The 23,266-nt window shown below is 42.7% G+C and overlaps 1 protein-coding gene across 3 annotated transcripts in view; it reads right to left on the reverse strand.

Annotated features, from left to right (window-relative positions):
- Positions 1-1,088: 1,088 nt before the first annotated feature.
- NEK7 (NIMA related kinase 7) overlaps positions 1,089-23,266 on the reverse strand; it is an 84,275-nt gene continuing 62,097 nt past the window's right edge. For all 3 annotated transcript variants that reach the window (XM_066597180.1, XM_066597179.1, XM_066597181.1), the window contains 4 exons: positions 17,726-17,833; positions 14,169-14,263; positions 7,968-8,081; positions 1,089-4,960 (listed from right to left, as the gene is read on the reverse strand). In XM_066597180.1, coding sequence (XP_066453277.1) covers positions 4,850-4,960; positions 7,968-8,081; positions 14,169-14,263; positions 17,726-17,833 — 428 coding nt within the window. In that variant the 3' untranslated portion in view covers positions 1,089-4,849. The remainder of the gene's footprint in view (positions 4,961-7,967; positions 8,082-14,168; positions 14,264-17,725; positions 17,834-23,266) is intronic.

Below are 23,266 nucleotides of genomic sequence, written 5' to 3' on the forward strand. Positions count from 1 at the left end.
AATATATATATTATATACCAACACTGGTTCAGCTGTGTTATTTAGATGTTCGTAAGATACCACAGATCCACTGCATGTAACATCAAAAGAGCAACATGAATAGTAATTGTTAGTGTGAAGTGAACATTTAAATTCTATCAAACACGCTTCCCGAGGTTGACCGCAGGGAAAAGCAAGATCTTCGATTCTTCCTGTCCTCTGAAGATCTTCACTTTTTTTTTTTTATTCTGAAAACTGCTTGCAAATGAAATAACTCTGTGGTGTGTTAAAAAAAAATTAAAAAATAAAAAATGGGGGGAGAAAAAAAAAATACAACTTTTTTTCTTTTTAATCTGGCCTTTTATTCCTGGAGGGAAATAGGGAGTAGAGGGAAAAAGATATTGTGTCCAGCAGAACCTACGAGAGGTTTTGGATCAATAGCTGTTTCAGCGGGATTCCGCTTAATGAAGGTTTCTTCAACAGAGAGGCTTTTTTGCTAATAACAGTAGGTATTATGGATGGCCGTGTGGAGCAAAACATCTGTAGGAAAGACAAAATAATTGCTTCGTTTTGCTTTAGAAAGGATTAGGAAGAATCTAAACCCACAGCAAACCGTTTTACTTTGAGGAAGTTTGAGGACAGCTTTTCAACAACACCCCCCCATATGTTTGTATTGAAGAAGATAAATCATTAATATCTCACCGCGGGGTGAGGAGTCGTGGTTTGTACTACACAATGAGCTGAAGCTTTGAGGTCAATGATACACAATGCAGAGAGATGTGTACGACAAGGATGTGTGACATGTGTTTATACTCTACAGCATATATACTCCCTCCTTTACAGATGACATGCCCCATCTATACACACATTAGATATATATCCATATATCACTCACATACATACATACTCACTCACTCACCCACCCACCCAACTATCTACATATGCATACACGGAAACCATGAATGACCAAGTGATCCGCACCACTCAAATATTCTCCAAATTCATGGCACTCCTCCACATATTCATGAAGCGGCGCACACGTGCCGTCTGGTCATTAATGCATACCATGGCCACATCTCTGCGCGCTCGGGACCAACACGCATAAAACATTTACTTTAGAAATTCATATTTATTTATATTCTGTAATATAGCACAACAACAATTGTTATTCTCTCTTTTAAAGGCTGCAACATTTGCTGTATATGACCATGTAGCAATGGAAGAAAGATACAGAAGGCAAATAGTTAATGCTATACATTGAACAAAGGAAATCTTGAATATAATGGCGACTGTTCAAATAAATACAGTAATAAGTTGTTGATGTCAATTCATCCTTTCTGCTTAGTCGTTACATATATGCATACATAATGAGGGGGAGGTACCAAAGAAAATACAAAGTATACTCATATCATCCTGTGCTGCATCTTTAGTTTTTACTACACTTACACATGAGGGGCTAAATGGTGTTCAGCCCGCGAAACAGCAAAGGAAAGGCACTTCTAAGGAACATGTACTGGATGGAGCAGGTTACATTGTATACACGGAAGAGAGGAAACTAAACATGGATGCAAGGGTGTAACCGCGGCCCCCGCACCTTACCCCCGGAAGGTTCGGAAAATAGAAAATAGAATTCTAAAAGTCATCTTTGGTAACGCTTCTTTATAAAATATATATATCTGAACGTAATAGAGGCTGGTTTAATTACAAGGACGTTCTTTTACAATGATTTAGGCCTGGTTCACAGGAACATATGGAAACAGAAGACAGAAACATCAATGTTGATTTTTTTTCAAGTAAATTAACATAGCCCCTCATCCATAAGCATTGTGTGGTCTTGTCAGGAGACACATACTGCTCTAGGTGGGTTATGTACAATTATGTACTACATGGTCACTTCTACTTTTAAAGGGATTTGGTAATCAGATTTTTATAGTATTAAGCCGCCACATCAGTTTGGGGACATTTAACACACCCTGGACAAGTGTGTAAAAAACCAGAATGTGCGTTAATGCAAAAAAACGTACTTTTATTTCATGGCACCCTGTATGCAAATTGATCCGCCTCAAGTTACAGAGGTGGTCCGCTGGTGCCTTGAGTTACACTGTTGTCCAATTAAGTACACCCCTTCCTGCTGCCAACGTCAGCACACACTGCAGTGAAATCCCGTGCTTGCACTGCATGGCATGTCCCCATGCGAATGAATATGTGCATTGAAGTCGTGACACGTCACATCGAGAAGTCCACACGACCTAGAAGACACACGACCTAGAAGGCGCCTTGCCAGAACTACCGGAACCTACCCACAATGCAGACATACATGGTCTAGGCTACTTGCACATGTCTATTGACCCTGGGACAGAGGGATGAACAGTGCAAGTGTAGGATTTCAACATGGTTTGTGGCGACACCGGCGGCAGGTAAGGCAGCAGAGCAGGGGCGGGGCGTGCCTAGTGAGAGAACGGCGTAACTCAGGGCTCCGGCAGCCCGTCTTTGTGAATGAAAGCAGGTCAATCTGCATACAGGTCACCACGAAATAAAAGTCTACTGATTTTTACACACATGCAGTGTGTGTTATATATGTGCCCAAACTGCTATGTTGGTGGTTTACTATAGAAAGGTCTGACAACAGACTCCCTTTGACCTTTTCAGTGGCAGGTTTATTATTACCATGTCATGCCTCACAGGGCAGGTTTTTTAAATGAGTCAACAATGCAAGTAAAAACCCTGGAAGATTTCAGATGACAACTCAGTGCTCTGCACATTTCAGCACTAGAGCTGTCCACAGAAATCTTCCGGAGTTTAACTTCAGTGCAGCAAGCCCTGGACATTTTCTGGGCGTGCCACTAAAGGGGTTAAACGGGCGCCATGTAATGCCAAATTTCTCTAGCTGTTACTGCAGGAGAAAACTGTGGTCGTCAGCAGCTTCCATAAAAGCAGTCGTAAGAGCAGTTTTCTTGGTGCTTTCAGCTAACCATTAGCGGGTACTCATTTACAATTTACATTTCAGGGCCTCATGTGGCTCAGATTGTTAGGGCAGCAGTATGCAGTTCTAAGCTCTCACTCACGACCAGAAGGTTACGGGTTCAATCCCCGCATGGCTCAGGGTTGACTCAGTCTTTCATGCTTCAGAGGTCGGTAAAATGAGTGTCCAGCTTGCTGGGGGGGATGACTGCGGAAGGCAATGGCAAAAGGGTCTGCCAAGAAAATGTCATGATGTGACGTCACCCTAGGAGTCAGTCATGACTCGGTGCTTGCACCAGGGGACTTTATCGTTTACAAAAGGAGTGCAGGCCTGATGCTTCTGCAAATACAGGCCGATCTGTACGATGAACATAGACATAACCCTGTGGCATCTGAACTTACATCGCCATAGGTTTCTATGAAATAGGTCTGTTGCCCCATTGGACTAACACTTGGAGTGTCCCCATATAAAACCTGATTGGAAACGATGCTCTTGTGAATGAGGCCTTAGTCATGAATTAAGAATATAAAAAAGAAAGCTATTTACTTTAAGGATTAAAAAGATCTCACTGAGTATTTCTCCTCTGAACACTGGAAATGCGTACAATGCGCAAAACCTTGCTTGGGGTACAAAGCTTTAGAACACCAAATTTAGAGAGTGCAAACAATGTACACAACTTGAACATTACAAAAAGGCACCTAGTGAAAAGGCAAACGTGTATGTACCTGTCTCTGCATTGCAGCCATAGGTGGCTGTACGTACCAGTAAATACCTTGCATTCTGCAGCATTTGTGGACTTTCTGGTCATGCTAACATTACTTATTCTGAGCCCCCTATGGAGGAATCTATTGATAAGGCGTTTTTTCCACTGGCCAATTGCACAAACTTTACCGAAGGCAAGTAGTGATAGAATTCCAGCCAATTGTTGATTTTGGTCCTAGACTCTATTTTGCCCTAAAATAAAGCTATTAAACGGTTAATTAAAGTGAAGCAGTAGCCAGCAAATATATATATAATTCAAGGCAACAGTGGGTCATAGTCTCACTATAGAGATGTGACAGAGATACCTTTGCTATGACAAGAACGGAAGAATATCCCAGGAAGCAGAATTTTAAAAGACAGTTTTTACGTATTTGATAGAATTCACCAAAATATAGTCATTTCACTTTACAAATAAAAAAATATACTGGAGGAGGGAGAAAAAAAATAGCATAAAGTGATAATAAAACATTACATTGCACTCAAGTATTGCAAAGTCTTTATAAAGGTACAAGGTCTTTCTTCAATTACCAAAGAGAAAGGCAAATGAGCAGCAGGTAAAGGAAGGGTTAAAAGGGAAAGATCTTCTCGTCCTGTTCACGGGCAAAAATAAGGCGGGCGTTTATATGAGGTGTTTGACTGCATGTAGTGAAGAATAATAAGCCTATCCCATAGATGGTGTCCTTAGGAATAACCTTCCGTCGTCTCATTTGATGTCCACCAAGTCAAGGATCTATCTCTCCTGGCTTATTTGGTGTCCCCTATAGCCCACAACTTGTATTTGCTAATTTACATTAGGAGATACATATGACAACGTTTCGCATCATTCTACTCTTCATATCAAATGTTTTTGGAAGTGTGGATTACATGGAGATATTCATTGCTAGTCAATCCCTCGATCACCAAACATGGACTGCAGAAGGAGAGCTAGGCCTTGCATTGCAAGCTTAACTAGAAATGGTGGATTTCATCCAGATCAACCGGAAAAAAAAAAGAGAAAAGTGTCCCATCCAAAAATTGTAGTGGCCCCTCTAATATACCAAAGGCCAACTGAAGAGCACGAAAACCATACCCACTTCTACAGAGTATGCTGGGGAAATTCTTGAAAGTGATGGACGTAGGGTGGGAGAACCCTTGAGGACTAGTAATTTAGCTGGTGGCGGTCACGGCATGCATTCTCTTTGCAACCTCATACACATAGGTTACATCTGGTCTCTTCTCTGGGTCTGGATTTATGCAGGTATTCACCAACATACGCAGCTAGGAAGACAGAAGGAAAACATGTTAATGACTCATAAATCAGCCAAAAGTACAAAATCTCTTAAAAAGGGGTTGTGCAAAGAGATAAAGGACTCCTACTGACCCCCGTACTCTTAATATATTCTTGTAAACTTCACATATTGGATTTCCATTAATAAATCTCAGCTTTGTATTATGCAATGAAGGGGTTAACTACAGGTAGGTTTTTTTTTTCCCCTTTCTGGTGAATTTTTTAAAGTAGAAACTAAAAATGTTACTCGGTAAAAAAAAAAATATATATATATAAATAAAACTGTCGCTCTTTAACTGGGAGATCCTCTATGGGGCATAGTTTTTGATATGTGCCCTTGGGCTGTGACTCTGGATTCACACTTAGCAGCAAAATCACAGCCCTGCAGGCAGGACCGGCACAGCCGCTCGGCTGAGTGGTACCCTCATTATAATCCCCCCGCAGGTCGTCATGGCAACTGCCATCCTGGAGCATCCCTGTACCTTCCTAATAAGCTACCATGTGAAATGCAAATGCGGACAGTCTGAAAATTAGTCAAGGAGAATAGGCGATGAGGATGCAGATATGTGAAATATTCATGTGCAGACTGGAAGAGGAAGGGAGGGGGGTAGAGAGAGAAAGAAAGGAGTGAGAGAGAAGAGGGGAAAGAGAAGGAGGAGACAACGTGAGTGTCAGAACAAAAGGCTGCCCCTGACACTCGTGCCATTATGAAACATCACTGCAAACGGAGAGACTGGGGCAGAAATTATATATGTGCATGGCCATTATAGTTAGATGGACGTTCGGAGTCATATAGAGGAGCTTCCCATTGTGAAATCGGCTTCATAGAAACAAAAGACCGGTTCGCTCTCATGTTTACAGTAACTTATTGTATTAAAAGTAAAAGCGAGAAAAAAGAAGAAAAACAACTTACGGCAAATAACTGACGCTACGGTAATATTAAAGTCATATCCGAAAGGCACAAGAAATAGAGACACGAGATGGAACGATTCAGCCGAATAGCACTGGATTTCATTATAGCAAAACTTTCTTTAAATGTAAAATGTTGCTTGTATATGGTTTAATAAAACTAAGCAACCAGAAATGTTACTCAAACGGTTGTCAGACATCACCTCCCCCTGCAATAAAACAAGAAATAGGCATATACTCACCTCTCCCTCATGTGTCCTGCGCCGCACCTCTGGGTCTTGATGTTATGTTTACAGGCTGCCCCAGTCTGTTTACAGAACATCACAGAGCTGCAGCCAATGACAGCTCAGCGCTCAATCAACAAGGTCTGTCATTGGCTGCAGCAGCCTGCGACATCCCGTAAATAGACTGTAAAAATGACATCATAGGGTGACCCAGAGCTATGGCATGGTAAACAGTGGTGAGAGGGGAGTATATGCCCATTTCTCATTTTATTGCAGAGAGATTTATAGAAAAAGATATTGGATAACCCCTTTAGATAACATGCTAAGCAAAAACCAACACTTTATATCACTCTACAGCCTGATTCACACACAGCGTTTCGAAAGGTTTGTTGGTACTTCTAAAAAATATATTTTGGGGGAGGGGGGGGGGGGGGGGAGAATCATGCAGCTAGATGGTAAAGTCTACAGCAAATTATCCAAAACTACACATTCACATTGGGTTTGTGGCTTAATTCCCCGCAAAACTCAGCATTAGGTGTGGCGGTTTCCTTCTGGCATTCATCCCATAGGCTTTTCTATAGAAGCAAAAGTGCCAAGACAAATAATATGCATAAAATTAACACCCTCCCCCTGTCCCTTATTTTTTAAATAGAAGATTTACATAGGACACAAGCATTATAAATTGCACATAATATGCAAAATGTACAGACTTCACATTGTGGCCCAGGTTGTATAAGTTACACCTCCGACTGCTGCAATGTCGTCCGTATGTTGCAGCAAGCGACTAGTTGAGGACCATGTGCACGAGTGTGTAAAAGAAAAATATAGACCACAAAGGCAGTTCACGTTTTTGGTATACAGGTATGGGTGAGGTATATGGGCAGAAAATGTCTTTACAAAAAAACACTATTCCGAAAGAATGTAACCAGACAAAAACAAAATCCTTAGACACAAAATTGCCATCAGAGGTCCTAAAAGTATGAAAAGGCTCTCAGAGGCTCCTTGTGTGCAGTGACCTCTTTTTCCGCTTGTGTAGAGCTTGTTGACCATTAGACGCCTTTACGATGAAATTGAATAGAATTTGCCCAATTAAAGTCTGAGAGCGGGCACACTGGAATGTGAGAAGCTGGATGGTTGTATTGACGAAATGCCGCCACCTTGCGCGTTTTGACAAGACTGTTAAGAGGTGTTGGGACCAGTGGATGTGTGAGGCCATGCGCAACAGGCAACCAGACTCAGGACGCCCTCAACAGACCACCAGTAGAGAGGATCATCTAATAAGTACGAGCAGCTAATACTGTTTAGTCGCCGCCATCCAGAAACAGTTGGCACATCGTTACAGGCCCGTGTCTGTTGGAACTATTTCCAGGCACTTGATTGAAGTACGTATGGTCTCATGGTGCCCATTACATGCCCTGCTTTTGACACCCACTCACCTTCACCTCAGTTTGCAGTGGTGTCGCAAACTACAAAACTGGACCGCTATGGAGTGGAACCAGGTTGTCTTCAGTGACTAATCCAGGTTTAGTTTCGGCACGGACAAAGGCCATGTTAGTGTCTCTGGAGACCTAAGGGTGAGAACCTCAATCGTGCCTTTGCTGTGGAGCGGCACATTGCTCCCACTGCTGATGTGATGGTCTGGGGAGGCCATCGCATATGACAGTAGGTCAACGCTAGTACTGAAATTTTAATTTACACACAGCTTCTGAGATTACAATGGCCAAGTGGATGTCAATCTGCGCTTTCTGTCATTGTGATTGAGTACCATAGCAGGAGACAGGCATTACAATAGAACGGTAGTGCTGTTCTCATGGACATAGCTGCTTGACCAGCCAGCTTACATATATTGTGCCTTTTAACATACCTCCTCAGAATAGTGGTCAGATGGCAGAGGCGGATAGTCACACTGCTCTATCTTCTTACACAGCGAGTACAGGTTCATTTTGTCTCCATAGAAAGGACTTTGCAATGCCGCCATCTATAATAAAATCAAAGTAGAAGGTTATATACAGCCATTTCTTATTAAGCATAAAATAAAGAAACTACATAGCGCCAAAGGAAATTACAATAGCTCTGGTTTTTAGGAACATGTGCTTTTGCATGTCATCGTCATGAAGTTGTGTGTCGCATCACTAAACGTGTAAACTTGACCTTTTAGCGCTTTCCTGTTCTTAATTAATGAAATCTTCGAACTAGTATAGCATCATAAGATATGGTATGGGTCCTGCGGTCCTTTGGTCCTTGTGATCAGAACTTCTAAGGCCACTTTGCAAAGGTGTCCCAGACAGACTGTAGATCTACTGACGTCACGTAGATATCTATGACGCAGGGAGTATGGGTCAGTAGACCCACGGACAGGGTGGAACACTCGCCAGTAATATGCCTGTAACATGCTCATCTAACACTGGCCTAAAAGGAGGTGAACGTATATCTAGAGCAACCATGTATAAGAAATGGGTACACGGCATGCTACCAATGTATACACTGTTGTGTACACCCTTTATGGTACTGGAGGTCGGTCTCCCAAATTAGTCAAGAAGCTAAAGTTATAAAGCACAAAAACTATACCAAAACTAGCAAAGACCCGCAGTAGCATTACATTACTATTGGGGGGGTTTAATCATACCAGCATTCGATCATTCCCCTCGCATACACTTTCCATTGCTGTCGGCATCCCTTGTTTACATGAACGAATTGGCTGATTACAAATGACAATTACTATAAAAGATGCAACAAAAGAATAGTAGGGTTTTGCTTGATGTTCGGGTAGTTACACTGGGCAATGATTGGGAAGGAATGTTAATATGAATGATTATGGAAGGGATCATCGTCCCCCCATGTGAAAGGGTCCTAAAGTTTCTCCCATGACAGGAGATAAGATTTCTCGTAATCCTAAAACTTCTGGTCCAATAATAGTCTGAAAACTAAAAGAACCAACATGTAATATACATATGCAGAGTGCATTAGGTAGGGGTTCCTCCGAGTTACATGCCCTACGAGGCACAAGAATGGCTGCTGCCAAGTTCTATGAACAATGCAATGGTCACCATCCTGTACATAAACATTTCAGAAATTACCCACAAAGATGTATTAATCTAGCACATCAGCTCCCGCAGCTCTTTACACTGAACAGGTCCGGATTCAGGTCCACATTGTAAGAGTGACAAGACGGTGGGGCCTCATTTATTAAAAAATTAACGGAAAAACTGGCCTCATTGTACACGGCAACCACTCATAGCTGCTGTGGAATACTAGAAGCAACGCTAAGAAACAGATTGTTTGGGCAGTAAAGCCAGATTATCTGATAGGAAGTTTTGATGCATCTCCCACAGTGTTTTGCAGACAAAATATTCAAATTAAAGGGGTTTTCCAGGGAAATTCTATTGATGACCTATCATCAGGATAAGTCATTAATAGTTGATCGACCAGGGTCAGTCGCTCGGGCCCCCGAGTGTTCAGCTGAGCGGGCGCATGATATCAGCGCCTCAACAACACAGAGGTCAGAGTGGAAGCCTCCGTACTGACCTCCCATTGATTTCAATGAGAGCTGTGCCTGCAGTTACAAGCGCCGGCCACTACACAGAGGTTGGCGCTGAGACTTCTGCTCCAACATCTGTGTTATTGTGGCACTGACAGCATGCGCCCCGCTGAGCTGATCGGTTGGGGTCTCAAGCGACAGACCCCGGTCGATCAACTAACGATGACCTATCCTGATGATAGGTCATCAATAGTATTTCCATGGAAAACCCTTTTAAGTAGGAGGCCGGTCCATACCCGCTTCTCATATTTAAGAAAATAAATTAGATGAAGAGTATATCCAGCGGTAAACCAGTCAATGAACACCTTCAGCAACATTTATAATATATATCTACACACACACACAATAATATATAAATGTCTCAAACACACATCAAAGAAAATGGATAGATAACATGAAGGAGAAATGTAAGGAGTCTTGAATGTAATTAAGTGGAGTTGTAACGAAGAGGAGGTTATCACTGGCACAGTGACAGTGGTAAGGGGTTTCTAAAATCAGAACGCACGCAGAACGTAGCAGGATTGGAAAAGCATCCAATGGAGAACTACACATTTTATCATTTTTATCCAAAAATATGAAGTTTTGGATTATATGCCAATCAATCATCAGAACACCATGTGAATTCTAAGTACAGCAATCTTGCCCTTTACAGAGTGTTGGGTAGATAAAAGTATGCATCAGAGCTTGACTAAAAAGGAAAGGGGTACAACAAAAAAAGTTCACTCTCAGGAGTTCAAATACTTGCAGTATAAATGTTACTGTAGCTTAAAAACGCTAAATGACCAAAATATCGGCATTTCTAAAAGGAAACCATGTTCAATTTTGACACTTCACTAAGTTCATTAATAGCGCTTTAAAAAAAAGCCAACACTCCTCCCGTTGTTGAAGAGTGGACGCGGCTATCCTTCTATAGAGTAACCATTATATGACTCCGGGGACAAGCACAACAGTACCAGGGAGACACATAAGTCGTGGTGCTAAGTGCCAAGTAAAGAACGCCATCTTTAACTAAGTGTGACTAATGTTTTAATGAGATTTATAAAGTGTCTTACATGTTTTTATACAGGAGATTACATTTTAACATTCCTAACTTTCCGGTGCTTTGGTAAAACACATTCCAGTTGGCACATGTGCACGCGTTTCATACCACCTCCATTAAGGTTATAAGAGTGGCATACGTCACGGGTAAAACACCACATCTGAGAACTCCGAAGGAGCAAGAGAAAATAAATAAAACACATTAATTAAAGGTGGCGAATAAAACAGGAACGAGCAAGTGTTCAGCGTTAATAGGCAAATGTAAAATATTGGTAAAGGTGTGATATATTATATGATATCATACGGTCCTTTATGAAAACCCCATGAAATCTGGGAATTTTAGCTGAAAACACTCACTAATATAAACTATGAAATGTACTCCCCTAAAAAGGTAAAGGTGCCGCTGAATCGCTATAGAAGCCATGAGTGGCCGTGATGGCAAATCCCATCCCTTGAAAGAAGTTTAGGGCTACAATCCGGAATCCGCCATCTATACTGCAACATTTCTCCAAGAGGACCGTTCTTCTAGCCGTACGTAGAACACATGCTCTTTCTAAGCACTTCCCTGCTATTCCCGAAATCCCCCTGCCTGGCAGTGCCTCGCAGGGCGCTTCTGTCAGTGAACAGGTTAATGTCACACATTGTAGGTGGGAAGGGAAAAAAAAAAATAATAAAATAACACGCAGAACGTCCCCCGAAGGAGCCAACCGCGACTAGTATATTTTCATGCATCTCCTGCTTTGACAGATGAAAAATGTCAACTGTCCTGTTTTTATTTTGAAGCTTTATGCACTATTCATCTGCTTCATTAGTGTATCTTCCCGACTTCTCTCTGACAGCTGCTCTCTCCCGCTACCTCCCCCCTCCCTCTCCCTCCCTCCTCGCCACCTCACCCCCCCTTTTTATTTCTCCTCTCGGCAGCTGAATTTTTCAGGCTAATTTGATCTTGCACACTGAGCCGATCTTGGGGAATGATTGACTTGCTCTCCTGACCTCACGGCCTGATTAGTATTCCTGGGGTGTCGTGGAAGGACAGGATCCCACTGTCTGTCTTTAAGGCTGGTGGCAGTCTTTCTCCCTCTCTTTTGCTTTCTCTCCCCATGCTGTGTTGAAAAGCCACCAACTTACAACCTTGTCAAGAATCCAGTTGCTGTGCTTAACAATAAGACAAAGGGAAAAAATAGCATGTAATACCTATTTTGGCATGTAAAGGTCTGTATATTAAAAAGCAAACCATCTCCTTATTAATTGAGCTCGTCTCGTTTGCATATCAATTAGAAACCAAAAAAAAAAAAATAAGAAAAAAAAAATCCTTGGGCCTAATTTAACTGCAAAAGGAAAAAAAAATCACTTTGCCATTCATTTACTTTTTGCCATTTGATCCTCATTAATTCCATCACTGCATAAGTAGAAAAAGATTTTAGAATCTTAAGGTGTATCGTAATTTGCCTGAGTGCAAAGTGCAATTTTGGAAATTGTGACCCGGGATTGTTACGCCGGTTGCAATGCATTATTAAGGGAGAATTAAAAAAAAAAAAGATCAGGCGTATTGCTAATATGTTGTAATCCAAGCAAAACAATCGCCCAACTGCACCGAAGGCCTAACGCGAGAACAAGCAATTAATGAAGATTAAAGAAGGCTTAAAAGTGAAGGCACTCCGCTACACGGGTCAATTAGACTACAATTGGGAAATTAAACATTTCCATGTTAGTAGATGTGAGCGCTTTGTGCCGCGACCAGTCATGGATACACCGCCCTACCTGTTCTACAGACGCATCTTAGAGAGGTTCCTGAGCCAAGCTGGAGGTTTTCACAGATCGTTATGGATGATGAAACGTGCATTTGCACCATTTACTATCATTTTTATGAAATAAATGGAAGTTCTGGTGTCAAATGATCGCAGTAGGTCTCAAGGTCAATCTCTGGGAATCCGTTGAGGACGACACCAATTTTGTGTTGTGGTGTAGTGTGTGTATGTTCGTATGTTTTGTTTTACTTTAGATATACTTGTAGGATTAGCCCTCGTTCACATTTGCAAGGCTCCGTTAGGACTTTGTCTCCCTGTTCCCTTTTTGGAATAGAGAAAATTAAAAATGGAAATGAAGGGGGTTTTTTTTTCACCCAATGATTTTAATAGGTATTCAAAAAATTGAGAGCTTTCAGTAACAAAACCACTGTAGACTGCTGAAAGCTTTCCGTTTTTTTTTTGTTTTTTTTTTAAAACCCATTGAAATGTAAATGGGGCAAAAATAAAGGGAAACGTTTACTTCAATTTTAAATCTGTTTCTCTGCTTCAAAAAAGGTAAGCCGAAAGCCCCAATGCAGATGTGAATGAGCCCTTACTGAAATACAACAGAAATACACCTATGTAAATGTGTATGTACACAAAAGAAAATAAAAAGTATAATATATAAGATGGAACCACTATGGGATCTGACCGCTCCTGTATGAAGAATTCCACTGGGAGCCAATAAGATCCCATAGGATCTGTCAAGAGGGGGCAGGTTAGTTTAAGGAGGACTCACCAATCTGAACAGCGGGAGCAAGATTTGAGAAGAGTCTTAAAAATAAAATAAAATACTGTATTGTTTTCTGCGCTTATGTGTATTCACATCAGATGGCAGTAGAGTATGTAGGCGGATTCTCGGGACGAGAGTTGGTATGGCTGATGGGAGGAACAACTGCACATTTACTGCAGTGTATATTTTCTCAACAGGCCCCCTTGGCCCAATTGTGGAACAGAAAAGCAGGATCGGGTGGGTTTTGGGCATGTCCGGCACGAATCTGCCCTGAAGCACCTGCACCCTGTTGACTCCAGGTAAGTGTACACGGCTAAACAAGGCCTTATTCACATAATGACACCTTCCGAAAGCCTATTAACTTATCCAACAGCTATGGTTGGCAGTTTCCGGTGGATAACCCTTCTGACCAGTTCCCCAAGTAATAAAGCACTAAAATAACTAAAAGGACATTCCTTGCTTCCTTGAATCCTCCCAGCAGTCTCATCTGAACGCACCGGTCTTTACTTGGGTGCGTGTCTATAATGCACAGGTATATGGTTTACAAATACCCTTCATAATCATCTCTCACACATGGAGACACATTAGTGAATGGCTGATTAGAACTGCCGGATACTTTGTGCTGGCTCTTTACAATCTCAGAGCTACACAAGTTGGTCAAGTGGGGTTTAAAAACATTGCCAAGTTGACAATAAAGGCCATTATTGCAATTAAAGTTTCCATTTTTCTGGGATTCTACTGGAACCTAAAACACTAACACCGTACTTAGACGATACTGGTTACAAGAGCGTTACCGTAACATCCCGTATACCAAGATGTGTGCAGCGATAGGTCTATAGGGCACAACTGGAGCAGCATCAGGGGGCCGGGGTATTAGGACAGGCATGAAGGAGTTCCTGCCAACTTGGGCAGAGGGATTATTATTTGAGCCACTATGGCCCACTGCAGGCACACACTTCTTGCAATTACCTCATAAAGTAGACATCCTAATGACCAAATATCAGACTTGAAGTTGTATCCATTTTCATGTATCCTCTCTGGTGACATGTAATATGGCGTTCCCACTGTAAAGACAAATGAAGGGAAACGAGGTGAGCAATTATACATACGTGGCACCAAGCCATTTAGGGGATTTCGGTGTCTGTACTTTGGACCCTTTACAGCTATGGTTGGTGCTGGCCATGCACAAAAAAAGGGTTCTAAGTGTGAATGTACATGGGCGGGTTTGAAATAAGGAAACAGGTGCAGGCGACTATAGCATGCAATGCAAAAGTGTTTCTTCATGTACACAAGTGGAAACCAATGCCGGTTTCCACTCATAGATGATGAAGAAAAAAAACGCAGCATGCTCCATTTTCCTGCAGATGCCACACAGACGGCTGCGGATTCCACAGGAAAAGCAGGAGTTAAAAAAACAAACAAAAAAAAACTGAACTGTGCATGTCCGATGGCGAGCCATGTCGACCATCCGCGGTGCAGAAAGGAAGTACGTACAGGTACGGGCGGATGTCGATTTGGCACAGGGTTGAATCCCGCTGTGGGCTCCCGCATGGGAATCCGACCCGCCCAAGTGCATGTGGCCTAATGTATAGAAAGATGCCTACAAATATACAGAAGCATGGGGGGGGGGGGGAACAACTTCCTACGGAATTACTGAAGGAAATACTAGTGTCTGGTACCTCTGAAGACATTGCAAAGACTCAGAAAACTAACCCCCAAAGGACTTTATATTACGGGGACTATAATTAGGAGCTCCAGAAAGAGCATTATTAAAACGCTTTAAAAATAGTCGTTGATGTTCATCAATTACAACACAGTAAAAATCAGCGAATCAGACGTTCGTTAGGATAATGTAGCCTAAAGTTCATGTAAGGCGCGTTATACGTGTAAAGAGGCCTTTGTCGTTACTAGATGGGATGCATGTACATTCATTTGGGCAGATTAATACGGTCTGATTAGAAAGTGTAAACTGGGGACATTTATAAAACTCTAAAAAAAAAAACAAAAAAAAAACGGTCCTCGCAGTCCTTCGCAGCCAACTACAGGGCAGCTGTAATTGTGTATTCACCTCTGGTAAAATGAAAGCTACACAGCGATTGGTTGCTAGGGGCAACTAAGACATTTTCCCTTTTAGATAATTTCATAAATCCACCCAAAGTCTTATCACGGTGACTCAGCTGGATGATAAATCTGGCGAATCTGTAGACTCTCTAGTCTAACTTTCTACCACTTATTAGCTAAATTTAGGCCAGATTTGCAAAAAATTTTTGGCACATACTGTCTAATTCAAGCCACACTCCTTTTCCCCGACAAGGATAAAAAGAAAAAGTGTCTGAAAGTGCCGAAGGCACAAAGCATATGGAACAATCTGCTCCAGAAACCTGGGTAATTTTCAATACTGTGCTTCTCCGATAGCAAGACCTACCCTGATAATAAGTCCTACCCAGATTTTGAAATATAAGCCCTCCTCCAAAAATAAGCCCCAGTTACACTAGATAAAAGCAAAAAAATACATCATTACTCACCTAGCCGGTGGCATCCCGGTTCCTCGCGCTGGTCTCCAGCGCTGCAGCAGGCCGCTGTGTCCTCTGCGCTGATGGCATTCTCTTCCTGGTGACAGGGCTTTAAATACCCCACCTCCAGCATGCGTGTGCTGCGATTGGATCACGAGCGCTGCTGGCTCAGCCAATCAGAACTGGCGCTAGATCATTCACAGCCATTCAGTGAATGATATCACTGAATGGCTGTGATTGGTTCATCGAGCGCCGACTGAGTAGCTGAGCCAGTGGAGCTCGTGATCCAAATCACAGCACACACTTGCTAGAGGTGGGGTATTCAAAGCACCGTTAGTTACCAGGAAGAGAATGCTGTCAGCACGGAGGACACGGCAGCATGATGCAGTGCTGGAGACCAGCGCGAGGCACTGTGATGCCAGCAGCTAGGCAAGTATAAGGCACCCTGAAAATAGGACACTGTGCCATTTTCGTGGCCAAAATTTACATAAGACCATGTCTTATTTTCGTGAAAACACAGTAGTAAATTTGCCCCAATATGTCTTTCCAAACCGGAAGTCTTAACTTTCTCTCACTCTTAAGGCCTTACTCAGACAAGTGTTTGAGTTGAGCCAGAGAACCTTGGGTGCCACTTCTAAAAAGCTGTCTGATCGGTGTGGACAGTGACATCGCATGTCGTATTCAGGTCCATGATACCGGACCAGAATAGGATACGCTGCATTTTTTTTTTCTCAACACAAACCACCATTCTACGAAAAAACAAAAAGTTCTATGTATGAATAGCCCCAGTGACTGTAATTGATCAGTGTGCTGTCCGTGTGCAGTCAGTTACAAACTTAGACACTCTTGTGAATGAGCCCTTACAGTCAAAATGTTGTTCAAAGTCACTTTCGACTATTGTTCGAGCTCCTGGCATCTATCAGCACACAGTTTTTATCAACTGTATAGCACTTTCTATTCAGAGGACCTCCACAAATAAAACAAAATAAAAATAATAAATTTTGTAATAAAAAAAAATATATACACACATTTTTTAATTATATATATATATATATATATATATATATATATATATATATATATATATATATATTTTTTTTTTTTTTTTTTTTTATTTATTTATTTTTTTTAATTATATATATTTTTTATTTTATATAATTTTATAATTCTTAATTAAATATGCCAATAGAGACGTTGATGTCCCTGTGTAGCCTTAATCACCTCACCTATAGGGATTCCTAGTACACTGGGGAATGAAAAAGAAAAAAAAAAGGTAAAAATAAATAAAAATTATATATATATTATTTTTTATTAATTTTCATTCCTCCTTCTGCTAAGGATCCCTGTAGGTGATGATGTCACTGTGTAGCCTTCATCACAAGCCTCTATCAGTTGCAGACGCCAGACAGTAAGGCTTACGCCGTGCATACAGAGCCTTCCTATACCAAAAGATCCAGCTAGTCTTTCCACGGCAGAAGTGGGAACGTCTCTTGTAACTCCGTGTTTAATTAAGCAGAGTCGCACTAGGGCAATAACTTCCTTATAAAAGCATGACCCCATGTTGTAGCATTTCCTTCTCTAAAACATACAGACATGATGTAAAAAGTGCAGAATATACAACTAGTCTGACTAGCGCTGTCACATTTTCGGAGAGCAAATAAAAAGGCTTCTTTTTATGGGGCACTTGTAATTCTTTCATTATACTGCTGGTAAAATGTTCTTCTACCGTAGGCCAATCCCATGAATTTCTTTCTCCCCTTTAAATTTTAACAACGCAGCCATAAAATAAATAATCAGTGGTTATGATGGCAGCGGGTTCTTTTAATGTCAGTGGCAGGGTTAAAGGTCATCATAACAGGAAACTCCTGAAAGCTACGTGAAATTAATAGTGTGTGCCCCAACACAGGTTAATAAGGCTTTCCGGAGGGGGCTGTGGGTTTCACAGCTGACACATGGCATCAGACGGGGCAGTAAAACACCCGCTTACTACCCGTGCCTCTCAGGACGGCTTACCTAAAGAATGTGCAGCTGTGGTTTTGGAGCTGAAGAAGCGGCCCAAACCTAAATCCCCCAGCTTCACCACGCCTGTGGCTGTTATAAACACGTTAGCTGGCTTAATATCTGGAGAGGAAAACAGAAGTTTGGGTAAGCAGACAAAACACACAAATAAGACGATTCAGTAGGGTGCTATGAGGACTGATACAATGTATCACACGCCGGGGAGCAACAGCCAGCACACTACACATGTACATATCTTCTAAGGAAAGTAACAAAACGGAACAGAAGAGGACAAAGAATGTCACACGAGTCTACTTGTGCCTCTCTACAGTAACAGATCATCGCTGATGGGATTCCAGAACGGCTGGACGTCATCGGAAGGTCTTCTACAGTCTAATGCAAAGCATGCTGAACCTGAATCCATAATATAGATGGTTGCAGTAATAAGGTAATCTTTACTTATATACCTATATTCTAATAGGCTGTGAAACATATCACATCTATATAATATAGATATATTTAAAAGATCTTCTCCAAAAATGACGGTAATCTCCAATGAGCAAACTGAACAACTATTACAAATACTGCCGCATTCTTGAGATCTACCATCAACATTAAAGGGGTTGTCCCGCAAAAGCAAGTGGGGTTATACACTTCTGTATGGCCATATTAATGCACTTTGTAATGTACATCGTGCATTAAATATTGGCCATACAGAAGTTATACACTTACCACTCCGGTGTTGGCGTCCCCGTCTCCATGGCGCCGACCAAAGCCTCCTTCTTCTTGCACAGTCTGCCCTCTTCTGTCCGGCTCCGGCGTGCTCGCTGTGCGGCGTGAGCACGCCGGAGCGGCCCCTTCAGCGCAAGCGCGTCTAATCCAGGCAGAAGAAGGCTTCGGTCGGCGCCATGGAGACGGGGACGCCAGCGCCGGAGGGGGTAAGTGTATAACTTCTGTATGGCCAATATTTAATGCACGATGTATATTACAAAGTGCATTAATATGGCCATACAGAAGTGCTGAACCCCACTTGCTTTCGCGGGACAACCCCTTTAATCCTCTCTCTAAGTAGTATCATGTCTGGCAATTTTCCGTCCTGCTGCAGCCCGTCTGCCTGGTATAGCATGTGCGTTGGAACCCACAACTGCCCCGGTCTGCCAATGACTGCGCATGCTCAGAACGTTTATCCCTTCGGCACCTTACTGCGCAGGGTCAGCAGCACGCAGAGCAAACTGTCATAACAGCAAGCCCAACTGGAATGCGGCAATGGTTCTTCATTATTTAACTCCATGTTCTGCGCCATGAAATTACAGAGCGTTCTAACCCCAACAGTGCAGCCTATCACTGCATATGCTCAGATGTGTCATTAATAGCCAGCTGAGCATGCTTTCACCACAATGTGTTCTTATTGTGCATACTTGGCCGTGTTATTGACTCCTATGGGCTCCATTCGCCTCAATAGAGCGCTAGAAGACCGTAATAAAGGAAAAGCATGAGCAGTAAAACATCTTCCACTGTGATGGACGCTAACTAGGCATGTCCGGTCACATCCAGTGACATCGACGAAGCCTTTAGAAGACTGCCATAAAGGCTGAGCAGGCACAGTAAGCCATTTTAAATGCACATTGGCCCAGAGAAGATGCTGGCGTTTCTGGATTGTGTGGATATATGGCTTCTTCTGTGCACAATACAGAACATAAACATTGTGGTAGAGTTAGCTGACATGACAAAGCTCCAGGTATTGTATTTTTTTTTTTACTCACCTGCGCCTTGAATCCAGCGTTGTCCTCCTCTTAAAGGGGTTGTCCCGCGCTGAAACGGTTTTGTTTTTTTTTTCAACCCCCCCGTTCGGCGCGAGACAACCCCGATGCAGGGACTTAAAAAAAAACAAACCGCTCAGCGCTTACCTGAATTCCCGCGCTCCGGTGACTTCTATACTTACCTGCTGAAGATGGCCGCCGGGATCTTCTCTCTCGGTGGACCGCAGGGCTTCTGTGCGGTCCATTGCCGATTCCAGCCTCCTGATTGGCTGGAATCGGCATGTGACGGGGCGGAGCTATACGGAGCCGGCATCCTGCACGAGCGGCCCCATTGAAGAAAGAAGAAGACCCGGACTGCGCAAGTGCGGCTAATTTGGCCATTAGACGCCGAAAATTAGTCGGCTCCATGGGAACGAGGACGCTAGCAACGGAGCAGGTAAGTGAAAAACTTCTTATAACTTCTGTATGGCTCATAATTAATGCACAATGTACATTACAAAGTGCATTAATATGGCCATACAGAAGTGTATAGACCCACTTGCTGCCGCGGGACAACCCCTTTAAGTCCCAATGGTGTATGAAAATCTGATTCTATCAGAGTCCCATGAACTCTCCCCTAGACTTGTTTAGGAGGGCATGCACACAGGACTCTGAAAAAATGTCAGATTTATTTTGTTGCACACTAACTTCAGGAGGAGGACACCGCTGAATCCAGGGAGTGGGTGAGTAAAGAAAATACATCACCCCGGCTCCCTATCACATCCCACAACAACAGCATAACTTAGTTCATGGTGCTGTTGGGACATGACAGTGGGCTGCAACTAACAGAATGGTATTTAACAAGGAGAAATGTAAAGTCCTATATCTGGGCAAGAAAAATGGGAAAAGCACATACAGAATGGGAGGAATTGGGCTAAGCAGCTGCACATGTGAAGACTTGGGTATACTAATAGATCATAGACTGAACATGAGTCATCAATGTGATGCAGCAGCCAAAAAGGCAAACACATTTCTGTGATGCATTAAGAGAAGCATAGAGTCTAGATCCTGTGAGGTAATTATCCCCTTCTACTCTTCCTTAGTCAGACCTTATCTGGAATACTGTGTCCAATTCTGGGCACCCCACTTTAAAAAAAAAGACATAGATAAACTGGAGCAAGTTCAGAGAAGAGTTACCAAGATGGTGAGCAGTCAGCAAATCATGTCCTATGAGGAATGGTTAAAGGATCTGGGAAAAGAAGGCTTGAAGGAGACTTAATAGCTGTCTACAAATATCTGAAGGGCTGTCACAGTGCAGAGAGAGCAGTCCTATTCTCAAGCAAAGACTAGAAGCAATGGGATGAAACTGAAAGGGAGGAGACACCGATATGATATTAGAAAACACTTTCTGACAGTGAGGGTGATCAATGAGTGGAACAGGTTACCACAGGAGGTGGCGAGTGCTCTTTCAACAGAAGTCTTCAAACAGAGCCTGGATGAACCCTGAGCAGTGGGTCGGACCCGATGACCCAGGAGGTCTCTTCCAACTCTACCATTCTAGGATTCTATGACAGGTTCCCTTTAACTTGCATTTGGGGTGTGCACCGCGAACTGTGTTCACAGACCATCATTTCAGGAATTTTTCCTGAGCCCATGCAGTGATTTGCAATACAAAATCATGCCCGTTTTTAATGCAGCGTCGCCTGAGGGCCCATAGATCTCGAGCGTCCAATATTGACAGTTGCCTTTGCCCGTTGTGCACACGAATTTCTCCACATTCTCTGACTATCCTGATATTATGTAATGCAGATGGTGGGATATTCAAAGTCTTCACAATTTTACATAGATGAACATTTTTTCTGTAATTGTTCTACAATTTTTATATGCAATTTTTCATAAATTGGTGAACCTCTGACCATCTTTGCTTTTGATAGATTCTAGATTCTTAATTCTCTAACTTTTTTTTTAGTAGGAAATTGACCCTCCAGCTGTTCCTCATTCGTGCCACTTTTCCAGCATTTTGTTACCCCTGCCCCAACGCTTGTCAGATGGGTAGCTGCCAATTTCTAGAAGAGTTAATGTCTTTAAATGAAATGAAGAAATGTATCACTTTCACCCCTGAAAATGCAGCATGCTGCGGGGTTTTCTTATTTGCGCGTCCAAAATGCACACGCCAAATACGTGCATGTGAACGAGCCCATTGAAATTAATGGGTTCTGTTTGCTGCGTTTTGTGCAGAAATGCATGTGTCGCCCCATTTTAGATCAGGCATGATGAATCAAGATGCAACAAATGTAAGAGGCGCGAGGTGGTTCTTATGTTTTGAGCATCTTGGGCCGGTTGTGCGCCAAAAACAACAGCAGGTAAAATCTTAGATTTGCACTATAATTTCCGCCAGTTTCTGTCCCCAGCGCTTTATGTCGTAAGAGCAGACACAAAGTCGGGGAACCAGGGAGTAGAGAGAACCCATGAGGATTCTGAAAGTGGACCAAAATAATGATATTTACAAGATTAGCTAGCCATTTGTGGATAGCGGATGTGGTTCCAGTCCTAATTTTGGCACAAAGTGATGAGGGACAGATTCTGTATTCTAATGCCGTGCACCGTGTAGGATAAATGACATTAGCGTTGAAGTCTATGCTCCTGAGGGGTATTGCGATTGCCAAATATGTATTTCTTGTTTAAGTACTTTTGAACAATGAATAAAATCATTAATGCAAAAGAAGGCTTTTCTTAAATATTTTTTATTCAAACCTGAGCTTTTTCTCTAGCCCTGAGGGATGTCAATTTGCAATCTACTCTGAAGGCTTCTATAATTTATTGGAAGGCTGCTGTACTGCGATGCAATGTGTCTGTCAGAGGTAGCGGGCCCTGCATGTCATCACAAGCCAACGCTCTCAGTGCCTCGGAAAAACCAATTAGGTGCCAGGGGCCATGTCAGTTGACCGTGGCATCTACAGGGTTAAACGGCTGGGAATGCAGCTCTCTCTGACCTTGGCTGCTGCAGTGGGTTGCTGGCTCTACATTACAGTCAACAGCAGCTGCTTGGAGCACAAACAGCCGTAATGCCTGTGCCACCCTCCGCTGGGCACATACAGCACAATGCGGGAACGTCCACATAGACTTCAAGCATTTAACCGGTTATGGAAGTACTTCCACTCAGCTGCGGCTACATACATAGGGATTATACTATATGTAGCAGTCTGTTCATACTGCTCGTTCAGTGCTCGCACCAGGAAAGCTCACACTGCATATGCCAAACGGATCATAAGAACTCCTTCCATCCTTACCCATTGGGCTGGTATAGGCGGGGTTTCCTTATTCCAACTCCATGGAATAATGCAGTGAGCTACGCTATCCCATATAAACCAATGCATACTGCATATACATCAGGAAGACCTCCCGCTGTATACTGTAAGCCCTGTGGGAGTAGAACCTACACTGATGGTATAAACAAAGTTACAAACACTACTTGAAATTTATGAACACTTCCAAAAATGTTCCGCTTACATGCCAGTAAGGCTGCTTACACATTTGCACTGGGGATTCCACCTTCCTGCTCCGATCAAAGAGCAGGAAAGGCGAATCCCTCATGTTGAACGGTTCAGTCCCTGGCCGAAACCGAACAGCGCCGGGCAGACCCCACTGACTACAATGGGGTCCGACTGCTTTCAACCCAGCTACCTGGATTTGAGACGCAGATGTGAAACCCCCCTCTGGGCTCCTTCACACTGGCGATCACGATACGAGTGTCAGAAAATCACTGCAAAATTGCAACTCTTCCCCGCGATTTTTGAGTGTCAGCGTTGCTCTTTCA

This window comes from Eleutherodactylus coqui, chromosome 3 (assembly GCF_035609145.1).
Source record: "Eleutherodactylus coqui strain aEleCoq1 chromosome 3, aEleCoq1.hap1, whole genome shotgun sequence".
NCBI classification, from domain to species: Eukaryota; Metazoa; Chordata; class Amphibia; order Anura; family Eleutherodactylidae; genus Eleutherodactylus; species Eleutherodactylus coqui.